The 12,354-nt window shown below is 38.8% G+C and overlaps 1 protein-coding gene across 6 annotated transcripts in view; it reads right to left on the reverse strand.

The window, feature by feature from the left end:
* The window catches only part of CRYBG3 (crystallin beta-gamma domain containing 3), a 100,168-nt gene that overhangs the window by 61,246 nt on the left and 26,568 nt on the right, over positions 1-12,354 (reverse strand). For all 6 annotated transcript variants that reach the window (XR_012129235.1, XR_012129237.1, XR_012129236.1 and 3 more), the window contains exons 3-4: positions 9,272-9,702; positions 138-6,477 (exon numbers count right to left, since the gene is read on the reverse strand). Coding sequence is in view for 2 of the 6 variants with exons in the window: in XM_037001644.2 (XP_036857539.2) it covers positions 138-6,477; positions 9,272-9,702 (6,771 nt within the window). In the remaining 4 variants the exon portion in view is untranslated. The remainder of the gene's footprint in view (positions 1-137; positions 6,478-9,271; positions 9,703-12,354) is intronic.

Below are 12,354 nucleotides of genomic sequence, written 5' to 3' on the forward strand. Positions count from 1 at the left end.
ATACACTTCAATCAACAGATAAATTAAACTCAGATTTTTTAAGACAATCTTTATACACCCTCAAACTCTGATTTTCTTAAGCTTCTTTTCATAACTCCAAAGCACTACTTCACTGGTTAATAATCAAAATAACTTACCTCTGTGAATGGGTTTAATCTGTCTGAGTTGTCTTGAGTACAGAAATATTTTGATCCTGGTTCCTGAAAAATCCCACCAAATCTGGCTCCTTTTTCAGAGAAATGGGTTTTGGAAGTCTGTAAATACTGATGGTAAGCACTCTTTAAAGAAGAATGTAGTTTAGAAGCAAGGTCAGATTTTTGTAGAACTGAGGCCTTTACTGGCCACAGACCAATCTGCGGACTGGAGGTAGCAGGTTCACTTGACATTACACATGAATTCTTAGAAATTCCAGTCCTTTCCTGGTTATCATCAGGATAAAATGTGGTGGAAGGATCTGGCAGCTGGGAGGTAACAGTTTGCCTCCTTCTAGCTCTTACGCTTCCTTTATACAATGGCTCGTCTTCCTCCTCCTCCTCTTCCCCTACCTCCTGTCTGTCTTCATCAAAATTCATCTTTAAGCGCTCTGATACGGACTGCAGAAGTGATAACACAGAAGAGGGCTGGCTTGCACTCTCTCTTGATTTTGTGGAGCCATAATGGCCAGGTGAGGCCTCACAGGAGAGAACGTCCTCCTGAGAGCTGTCATCCTCATAAATGGGAGACAAAGCTAAGGGATAAATTTTGTACCTTTTGGCCTCCACTGATAACATTTCTGAACTATCACTATCAAATGTCTCACCTGATTTAATATCATTTTCAAAATGATAGACGAGGTCTGTTCTACTCTCAGACCTTTCATATGTGAGAACAGGCATGCTATCCACAGATGCATCAGAGAATGTGAGTGAATGTGTTCCTACTTCTGCCATAGCATACTTGTCCTCATCCTCAAGAGGTTCTTCATATAATATAGTAAAAGATGAATTTTCTTGTTCATCCTGAGAAATGAAGGCTAAGTTAGAGTCTTCGTTTTCATCGCCATAATCAAAATCCCTTCTCTTGTTATTTACTGTCATAACAGACGTTCTCTTGTCTGGCCTTCTTATGGAATCCTCAGGTTTAAAGTCTGGCACTGCTAAGGCTGGGTAGCCCTCATAGTCCCTACTTAATGTAGGCGATTCATACCCCCTGAAATAGGAGGCAAGCCTACTGTCACAAGTTATCAAGCCTTCCTCAGTCTCAGTGGGCTCTTTCTCCACTCCTCCAACACTCCCTTCAGGGCAGCACGGGGGTGCATTCTCAGCTGCAAACGCGGGACACACAGTCTCCGCTTCTGTGACGGGCAATCGCACAACTGTTCTATATGCCTTCTCAACATTTACCATTGTAGCCAACACCGTGTGTTTCCTGACGGTGCCATCAGAATCTTCTGGCGATGTTCTTTCCATTTCTCTCACAGAGGGCATGGACATCACCATTCCAACTGTCTCTTCAGTCTCTCTCTGGCATGCTTTTTCCATCTCTGAGGAGACATGTACCACCTTCTCGTGTGCTTCTTTCACTTGTGACACAAAAGGTACCCTTTCAGCTGTCCTGCCCACTTCCATGTTCTTTTGGTGCACGCTTTCCATTCCTAACACAGCTCTTTCACCCTCTCCAGTGGTCATGATCCCCTCTGCATCTCTTGGGTAGATATTTGCCACTTCTGACATAATGGGCGAAACCTCAGGCTTGAACCTATCTCCATCAGCATCCTTTGGGCAAACACCTTCCATTTCTAACATGACAGGTGTCACCTCAGTCTCTAAAATATCCTTCTCAGCATCCTTTGGGTAAGTATCTTCCATTTCTAACATGATAGGTGTCACCTCAGTCTCTATAATGTTCCTCTCAGTGTCCTCTGGGTAAATATCTTCTAACGTAGCAGGTATCATTTCAGTCTTTTCAGTAATTCCTTCAGCGCCTTTTCGGTAGATATTTTCCATTTCTGATATAACTGACGTCACCCTGGTTTTGCCAACATCTCCTTTAGCATGTTTTTGGTAAATACTTTCCATTTCTAATGTAACAGGTGTCGCCTCTGTCTTTGCAATGTCCCCTTCAACATCCTTTTGGTAAATATTTCCCATTTCTAATGTAGCAGTAATCACTTCGGCCTTTCCAGGAATTCCCTCAGCATCTCTTTGGTAGATACTTTTCACTTCTGACATAATTGGTATGATGTCAGCTTTGTCAATATTCCCTTCGGTGTCCCTCATTTTAAAAGCTTTTTCCACTTCTAAAATGGCAAGTAGTCCCTCAGTTTTTTCAGTATCTCTCTCAGCATCCATTTGAAACACTGCTTCCATTTTAAAAATGTCAGTCATTGGCTCAGTTTTTTTGATACCCAATTTAGCATCTTTTTTATGTGTTTTTCCCATTTCTGACATAAGAGGAACAGTATCATATTTCATAATATTCAATTCAGCATCCTTTTTGTTTGTTTTCCCCATTTCTAACATGGAAGGTATGTGCTTGATTTTTCCTTTGTTTACTTCAGTATCCTTCTTGTGTATATTCCCTATTTCTGACATTGCAAGGGGTATTCTTTTATTACTGTGTCCTGGAATGCTTTTTTCAGATATATCTACAAGACTATCACACAAACTGCTTTTGGAAGTCCCAGGTACATGTATGTCATCATTTGCAAGTAGAGGCCATTTGAAATTTAACACAAGAGTCCTTATATCCTCTGTCGCGGTTTTGTGATTACCCACACACTTGATTTCCTTTTTCTCCTTTAAGTCCTCTTTGAGAAATGGATGTGCTTTTACCTTATCATCAAACCCTTTGTGGGGTATCTCTTTGGCTAGTAAAACAGTCTCTGACTCCTGCAAATTTATACTATCAGACTTTTCAGCTCCACTTACAAGAAATGGGGATTTTTGGTACAGAACAATTTCTCTCCCTTTAATCAACTCTGTGTCATGAACCAAGTTACTTAGAGAGATGAATCTATGCAATACCTTATTTTCACTAATTTCACACATGCCTTGATTTACTGCCTGCTCTGACACCAAGAACTTTCTTACTGTGTCTGGCGGCATAACACTAGCATTCTTCAGAATTTCTGAAGTATTAGCCTGAAGTTCAGAATCCCAGGTATTCTCAGTAGCTTCAAAAGCACCTTCTGTCAACATTTCTTGGGCTGAATAAATAATCTCATCGACTAATTCCCTAGCTCGATCTTCTAACAAACAAGGTACATTCCTTCTATCAGAAGCAAACAGGAGACTCTTCTCACCAGTTGTAGGTGAAACACAAGCCTTTTCTTCTCCTTGGACTTCTGACATGTTTTCCAGCTCCTGCTTTTCCAAATGTTCTGACAACTGGATCTCTGTCAAAGTTGTTTCTGATGAGTTTTGCTCAATAATGTCTTTTTTCAGGGTTCCTGGATTCATTACGCTGTCAAAGGCTATATGTTCCTGGCAGGTATCAACTGTGTATTTGGATTTTAGTTCTTCCCTGACAGAGTTAAAAATCTCACTTATTAATGTATCGGCCTTTCTAAGTAAACCACTGCTGAGGTCCACAAGCTGGTCACATGCTCTTCTCCTTGATTCTGTGTGCTCAGCAGTTACTTCAGAACACTGCTGGCTGGAGCTATTAACTGATGCTGGGGCCTTAGCAACTGCTCCAGTCCCTTCTTCCATGTGATTGGCAAACTGGACAGCAGTTGAGAAATCAAGAGGTACCTTCCCAGTATGATTCCCAAAATGCTCCTGAAATGGGGTCACTTCTGCACCTGTTGAGAAAGATGTTTCAAATTCCAAATAAGGGCTATTAGGGTATATCAATTTAGTTAAGGAGGCACCTTCATGAGTGACATCTATGGCAACTTTTGCAGAAACAAACATATTTTGGGAATTATGTGGACTTGTAACCATGCTAACTTCATCAGAGTTACTAGAGGAAGAAGATGAGCTATCAATACCACCACTTAGGAACTGAGTGTTCTCTTTCTTTCCGTGAGACAAGGCTTTCTTTTCTGATTTCAGCACAGAAGGAACATTATGAAAACTTGAATCCTCAGATGCAAAAGTATTTCTTTCCAAACTGAAATCAGAACCCAAAAAAGGTAAATTTACTTTTGTGCTGTCAGTTTCTTGGAATTTTGGAGAAATATTACTTAAGTTGAGTTCTGCCATTTCTGAGAGGCCAGAAATCCTTTTAGTCTCACAAATATCTGAAGGTTGACAAATCACACAGGTGTTGGCTTCCAACTTTTGTGCCATTTGTCTATTGACTTTTTCATCATAAACAGGAGGTAAATTCCCAAATATATTACTTTTGAGAAAAGCAGGAAGATAACCTGAGGCTTCTCTCTCTGCTACCTGTATACTCTGATATGGGGGGGCAGGAGGAGAAACCTCAGTTTGGCAGTTTGGATATTTTTCTTTAATGTCTTTATGACCCAGTGATTGAAAGCCTTTGTCTTGTTCAACTTCTAGGGAAGTTAATTCTGATAAAACAGGCTGTCCTGGTACATCTGTGATTTCAAATGGAGAAGAAATTTTATCCTGAGGAGAAATGTCTCCGGGCTCTGTTTGGGAAACAGGCAGCTTGGAGAGGGCTATAGCCTCTCCTCTTCCAGAATGAGACTCAACAGGAAAACTATTCTGACCATCAACTTTTACTTCTGATGGAATGTTAGCAACGCCATGAGTTTTGATTTCCAAGGAAAGAGAATCACACTTCTCTATGGTGCTCTTACTTGCTTTTGTGTTTGAAAATATTAACTCTGCTTTATTAGTGTCTTGAGATGAAACAGAACTATGATCCTTTGAGATTTCAGACTCAAATCTTGAGTCCACTCCAGTTACATGGATGTCACTGGCTTTAAGATCTAGTGGAACTTGGCATTTTTCACTATCAGGAAGAACTTCCTTGGATTCAGGAATTGTAGATGCATGTGTGAGGTGAAGGCAAGCAGGAGTAGTCCTGTCTGCAGCTTCAGCATGCTTTGCCATATTTTCCTCCTGACACTTACAAGGCTGTTTGGAAATACCAGCAGAATTGACATTTGTGGTTTCAATGAGCAGAGAAGAACCTTCATTCTTTAAAACTGGAATATCCAACTTGCCCAGCATGCCAACTTCAGAAACAAAGGTAGGAGATGATGAAATATCAAAATTTGATTTTCTACAGTCAAGTGTAAGAGATGTTCTGGCATCAGGTGATACTCTGGCTAGCTGAAGGCTCTCAGAGTCAAGAAGGGATTCTGAAATGTAATTTGTATTTAGTCCAAAATTCAGTTTAGGTGCTATATTATTTTTAAAACATGATACCCCTGCTGATTCACTGGTGTGTTTTACAGAGGAAGGGTCCTTTTGATTTATTCCAATAACAGGAGGCATTTTGCCATGTGGCTTAAAATCAAGCTTTTTGGCTTCTGTTATAAACACCTGGTCAGTATCTTTGGGTAATGACTCAGTTCTCTCTTCTGTAGCTCTTACATAACTGGAAGTTAGGGGTTCACCAACTGGGGTCCTTTCTGTTTCTTGCCTGATTTCTGTAAGATCCAAATTCTTCTGTGAGTCTCGGACAGACAGCTGACATTCTTCTTTTACAAGTTCTTTGTCTGTCACAGAATGACTCTGGGGGGCAGTGGTGCTGCTGTGACTGGCAACCTGGTTTAGTGAGTTATCTACAGTTTGCCTCTCAGAACACTTACTCTCTGGCAATTGCAAATCTTCAGGCCTAACTGATTTATTTGGACTTGACAAATGTACACTTCCCTGTTTGGCAGTGTCACTCCCACCAGACTCAGAGCAAGAGAAGTCACAGGGGGCAGGGCACTGGGGCTCACCATGCTCCTCTCCTCGCAACAAAGTCCTACCACTTGCCACCGAGCTGTTTGCTTTTATTGTAGTTCCTGTCATCGTTATCCTCTGAAAATCTGGACTGCAAGGAACTTTGCTGTTACTTTCTGTGAACAATGCCGAACCTACCAAATTTCTGTCAGTCTGAGAAACGGGTGCACAGCTTAAGCAATGCTGTGAGTCAGATTCTCCAAGAGTGGAGCTGGAGTTAGTCACAGAAGAAGGGGATGACCTAATTTTCTCAGTTCCCCCAGGATCATTTTTATTTAAAACATCCTTAGAAGAAGCAGTATTCGGCAACTCTGACTTGTTTGCCCGATGGCTTTCTGTGTTGAGATTTATGTCAGTATAATCAGTGTCTTCTAACAGGCCTTTGAGCAAATGTCCTTTCACAGATCTGTCTGTGCCAGCTGATGACAACGATGACTCCTTCGCAGCCTCAACCTCACTTCCAGGGCCAACATGTGCACTCGTACTAGAGTCACAACTTTCATTTTCTCTGTTCAAGGGATTCACAGATTCCAGTGCAGTTTGGGGCTTCGAATATTTCATTTGTCTGGGACCTCGATACGTTGCATATGTTACTGAAGGCCTCTCTGGTTTACCATCTGTTTGTCTGCAGAAAGAAATAGCACCAAAGTATCAGAAAATATAATTACTAACAACATTAATCCCAGAAATTGTGGTGAAGTGTATTTTTCAAAATACTCCTACTTTTAATATGTACCATTTTGAGAAGGAGCTCCTAGGATGTTTTAAATACTAAAAATAATAATAATAAAGACTTGGTAAGCAGTATGTGACTGTCAAGGCAGCATGAATGTTTGAGCTTCTTACCTGATTATGCATGTCTCTCTCACCATGCTTAATGGCCAGACATGGGCTGATGAGTCTGAGGCTTGGATTCTAGCTATAACCTCAAATGAGGGTTTGACTGGAAGGGATCACATTGCCTTTGTGTCTCATATTCGTGTAAGTTTATAGACACATCACTGATTTCTCTACTCTCCCAGAGCATCATAGTGAGTGTTTTTTCCTTTACTCTTAGATGCGAATTTCTATAGCAACATTTAGCGAAGAGGTGAAGAAGTTTCAAAGGAAAACACCTGATAATATGTCTAGGCCACAGTAAGCACTCCGTATATGTTTGCTAATTCAGTAAGAGACAGAATTGCCTTAAAAATCCTCTTTTGTGTTAAGTTCTTCAAATATTCAATTACTGTTGTGAGCATTAAACTGCTTGGGTAAATGCAGCAATCAAAAGAGATTTCTGGAAAAAGTTCTCTACTTTCTCAACCTCAGCATAAAGTTCCTGATGCTCTCAGTATCCACCTTCCTTTGAAGAATCTGTTTCTGGGAGTTCTCATGATGTGCACTGCTGCCTTATAGTCCTTTACACACACGGTTCTCTCCCCTTTAATTCCAGCCTCAGAAAGAAACCCCAATGTCTTCTCAGACTTAGCTCACAAGTTATCTCCAATGCAAATCCATCCCAGAGCCCTTTTATTACTAAATGGGCAGTTAGCCTCTGATTTGTGGGTGCAAAGGACCCTGAGCACAGCATTTGTCATATTAAATTATGAAGATCTATGTACTTATTTATTTTCTCCACTAGCCTGATAGCTATTTGAAAGAAGGTACTATATCTTAATCATCTTTGTATTTTTAAGTACTTCACATAAGATTTAGCAGATGGTATATGTTTTTGTGAATTTGTGAATAAGTAAAGCAATAATACTAAATGTTAGTATGCAATTTATTTCAGACGATCTTAATTCTTATAGATGATATAAGAGTTACAAATTCTTAATTTTAGTTACATTATAATGGCCTGACTACATAAATGTTTAGCAGAAATTTGATGTGTGTTCTAATTTTTTCAGATTAAATACAATTAACAAAAAATTATAGAATCCATATGAATAACCAAGAAATCTAGTTATAAGTATTCCAACATTTAAAATAATATATTGTCTCAACTTTAAAACGTAATATTAAGAATGTTAGATCTGTCTAAATGATAAAACAAAAAGTCAATCTCCTTTGACATGTAAAATCTTCATCAACCAAGACCCTTAAATATTTCTTGAATTTTAACTGAAATAATTTATTTCAATCTATATAATTGCTGGCCCCTAAAACCCTACCACACCACTATGGTAAAAAAGTGTATTAGTTATGTTCATTTGTTTTTACTGTCCATTATAAAGCACTTAAGGAGATATATAGAGAAAAATCTTCGCCTTATAAAAGTGATTTTAGCTGCTGCATGATTTAAGGCAAGATCAGACTGTTAGAAAACAAACTCAAAAACTAGATAAGCAAACCTATGAAAACACACGAGAAAAATACATATTCATAAATTAATGTTACTGGTAAAACCCCATATCAAAATACAGAAATTATTCAGAAAATACAACAGCCTTTCAGAGTAACATATGAAGATTCAGAAGTCTGATTAAATGACAAGTTTTACTGTTTGTTTTTTCTTTCAAAGCTTCAATATTTCATACTCAGAACCCACTTTCAACAGGCTTCACTGTTTGTTCTTAAAAGATCACCAAAATAATTCTAAACAAATACACAAAGAAATGTACCCAGTATCTACAGAAACAGGAAATGAGATGAAGATCAGAATCTTATTTTTCAAGTATAGGAAACTTAGGTTCTCTTACTACCAACTCCTTCCTCACAAGACCTCAGGAATTTTATTCTATAACAACCCAATAATGCAACTTTTGATCTAGAAGGACTTCTAATAAGATAAAGCACAGAGAAAAATCCATTAAATTCCAATTCGCTGTAATAGTGCCTTTTGGTAGTTTTGAAATCCTGTTGGGGGTGGGAGGGAATCACTATTTTCCATTTTTTAGGGCTTTCTGGGTACTTACCATTAAAATTATTAAATTGATTCATATGAACTAGTTTTAAAATTCTAACTGAATGATCACTTACAACACCATGGGTAGGAATGTTACACACTTGTAACTAAAAAAATGCATCCTTAAACAACTATATTATCTTTTCTTATCCCCCTTTAATTGGATTCCATAAAGAAATCAACAGAATGTGAATATAAACCTTAAGGCATTTTTGTTCCCAAAATGCACATACTGAACAAATTACTGTCTTAATATAGTAAGAACTCAGACAACACAAAACACTCTCATTCAAGGAAATTTTAAATTAGAAATAAATCTTGTACTATAACAACACCTAAAAGTTATTAGCACCACTCCCTAAAAGAGCTCAAGGCCCTAGATTACATATATGGGTACACAGACTCATATGTTTTACCTAGTGGCAGGGGCATTACAGAATATTGTTTCCAATCCCTTAAGTTAATAGGAATAAGGCTCAAAAGCTAGGTCCAGAAGTTCAGTTTTTTGACTAAGTAAATTTAAACTTACTTTAGTAAATCACTGGTTTCCTGTTCACTGTCCTGTGATGTATTCAAAGAAAAGGCATCTGAGGAGTGTTCTGTTGAGCTGGACTCTTGTTGTGCAGGAAGCACACTGGCTCCCAGGGAGCCACTGAAAATCTCCCTCTCTCCTCGGATCCCTTCCCCAGGATGCTCGCTGGGATCTCGTAAACCTCTCTCAGTTTTGTCATGTTCATCTTTCAGAGAAGGCTGCTTGGCTTCACCAACAGATGATTTCCCTGAGATATTGAATAAGTTACCAAGAAACTGAAAAAAGCTCTCCTTTGGCTGTCTATCGCTTTCTCCTCTTCTGGTACCTGCAGTGGAACTGGAAAAGTCACTTGGCTCTCTGGAATCTTCCTGCGATGGATGAGTGGTTAGCTTCTCAGCTTGGTTCCTCCTGTTCTCACTCTGGGGAATCTTTGAAAACAAAAGAGAAGCAGCAGCATCATTTTAAAATAACAGATTGACTGATGACCTATTATGTGACACTCTGTGCCAGACGCCAGGGATACACTTGTGACCAAGACAGATGGCTTCTGATCCCTTGGGCACTTTCCAGTCTGCCGAATGCACAGTGAGCCCAATTTGAAGCAAGCTGTACAGTAACTTCACAAAGGGAGAAGGAAACACACACAGGAACCCAGACAGGAGTAACTAGTCTGGATCTGGTGGTGGCGAGAGCACCAGAGGCTACCTCAGCACGTTTCTGGAGGACGTGCCCTCTGAGGAAGGCCTAAGCGTGACTCAGTGATGCCTGCACATCTCCCTCCCTTAGTCCTCTCCCCCACTTCTCCCCATCTCTGTGTTTAGTGAGGTGTCAGCTTCTGAGGAGTGTAATATGACTGGAGGTTAGAGTATAAAATGAGAATGAGAGGTAAGTACGCAGATAGTAGTAAAGGGACCAGTCACGGCAAACCTTATGTACACTCAAATTTAGCCTTTATTATTACACATTAGAGAACAAGTAAACAGACTTCATCACTTAAGCACTGTGTTAACCTGTAAAGCCATCACACTGTGTAAAACTGCTCCTCAAGAAGATGATGAGTGACAGCAACATCGTGTGTAAAGTCAGAGAAGTCCACTGTTAACTCTTCATGGTAAAACTCAAAGTCCTAATATGTGCCTTAATGCAACTTGGGGAATTTTTGGATATTAAAAACTTCCATGGGTGCTTTTTATGGCTCACAATTAAGTTACTAGTAAAGCACATTCACATTCATGTGCCCTCTGTGTGAGGAAAGACTCAGCTGCTATATCAAAGAGCTGGCTGGCATTCTATGTCACGCTCCTCCCTAAGAGCTTCATTAGCTTTAGGCCAATGTGCCTACTTACCCGGCCTTCCAAACATGCTCACTCACCCACTTGTAAAAGGAATGCACATCCATCACTATCTGTCATATGTCACACTCACTAGTCCTTATAAAAAGAAAGCTCAAGTATGAGTCAGAAAAAGACCAGGACACCAAGGTAAAACCACCCAAGGGCACTGTAAGTTCACATGACAGTTTTGTAGGAAGCTAATCGTCAAAGGCAAGTGAATTTTAATTATAATATCATTTGTTCCCCTTGTTCCATGTTTTCATCCAAATTCAAAACAGTTTAAAGGAGTGTTTCACTAATAAAATTTAGAGCATGAAAAGTTGAAAAATGTTTAAAACCCTTTAGGCCTAGGAAATTAATTTCAAGCAAACAATATTTTCAGTTTGCTCCCACCTTAGGAGTTGAAGGACAATTTTAAGTAAATGCATATCATTTTTCTGTGTTAGAACCCTAATGTATCTTGTAAGTCTCCACATTTGGAAAATCACCAGTCTTGTAGAGGCACTCACACACTCTCACCTTTTACTGGTTCCAACTTCAACTTGATCCCATTTGCCTCCACCTCACCCATCCAAACTTCTGCTTATTATAGGAACCTGCTCCATAAATTAGCTGCACTCTCCTCATATAAACAGCATAAATATCTTCTCAATTTGCCAGAAGATATGCTAGTTGACATCTTTAAAATACTCATGTGTGTAAAATATACACATTTTTTTGTTCTTTGCTTCTTTTAATTTGCTGTCATTGTCAGCCACAGTATTGCTTCTGAGTCAAAATGAACTAAGACTGTTAACATGAACAGAATAGTGATTTTTTTCTATAACTAGTACGAATGACAACTCATTGTGAAGCTGCTTGAAGAAGTGAACCACAAGCTACTTATTAAAATATCATAAATATTCTGAAGATGCTTTAGAGATTCATGAGAGTCTTACAAAATTGGGGGCAATGGTTTAAAAGAGGAAAATTAAGAGAACATGGAGATTACATTGCTTGATATCAAAATGTCAGGACAAATAATTTCTGTCAAAAATATTATTTATTTCAGTGTTGCAATTATTATTTTTACTTGACAGCTCCTTTCAAAACATGAGACTGCTTTCTAAAGAAGGAAAATGCATTTTGCTACACTAGTGAAAGCCTTCACATTAAACATTTTTAGTTACATAATTAAAGAAATTTTTGTTTCTCCTTCCCCTCAATTTTCAGCTTTGCTATTCCAGAATCTTTATATCTTCAGTTTATGGAAGAGCAGTTTTTTCAGTTTCCTTAAGTGTCTTAATTGCTTAATTCTTCCCTACTAATCTTATGAGAAATGTGTATCAGTAACTAAAATACCATCAACAACAAAGTAACTAAATTTAGAAATAAAAACTAGAAAAAAAGAGCACTGCTATTCAAAGTAAACACAATAAACTGTGCTTATATAATTACATTTCTAAGTCTGATATAAAACAGCTGCTCTTTGCCCTCAGCCTAAACAACAGTAAAGTTCAGCTTGCCACAAGCGTGGGCCATGTTGCCTGCCAACAGGACAGTCTGCCATTATTCTAACAAGTGGGTAGAATGAAAGCCCTCAGGATCCAAGTAAACACTAACAAAACATCGAATCCAGTTGCTCTCAATTCTGTATATTCTGCATATAACATATACGCTACTGATGAAGGCATATGCATATTAGGAATCTAAATATTTTTCTCTTCATACTCAGTATGTTGTAACGCAGTGCCCTTCAAATTCATT

The sequence above is a fragment of the Manis javanica genome, chromosome 3 (assembly GCF_040802235.1).
Source record: "Manis javanica isolate MJ-LG chromosome 3, MJ_LKY, whole genome shotgun sequence".
Taxonomy (NCBI): Eukaryota; Metazoa; Chordata; class Mammalia; order Pholidota; family Manidae; genus Manis; species Manis javanica.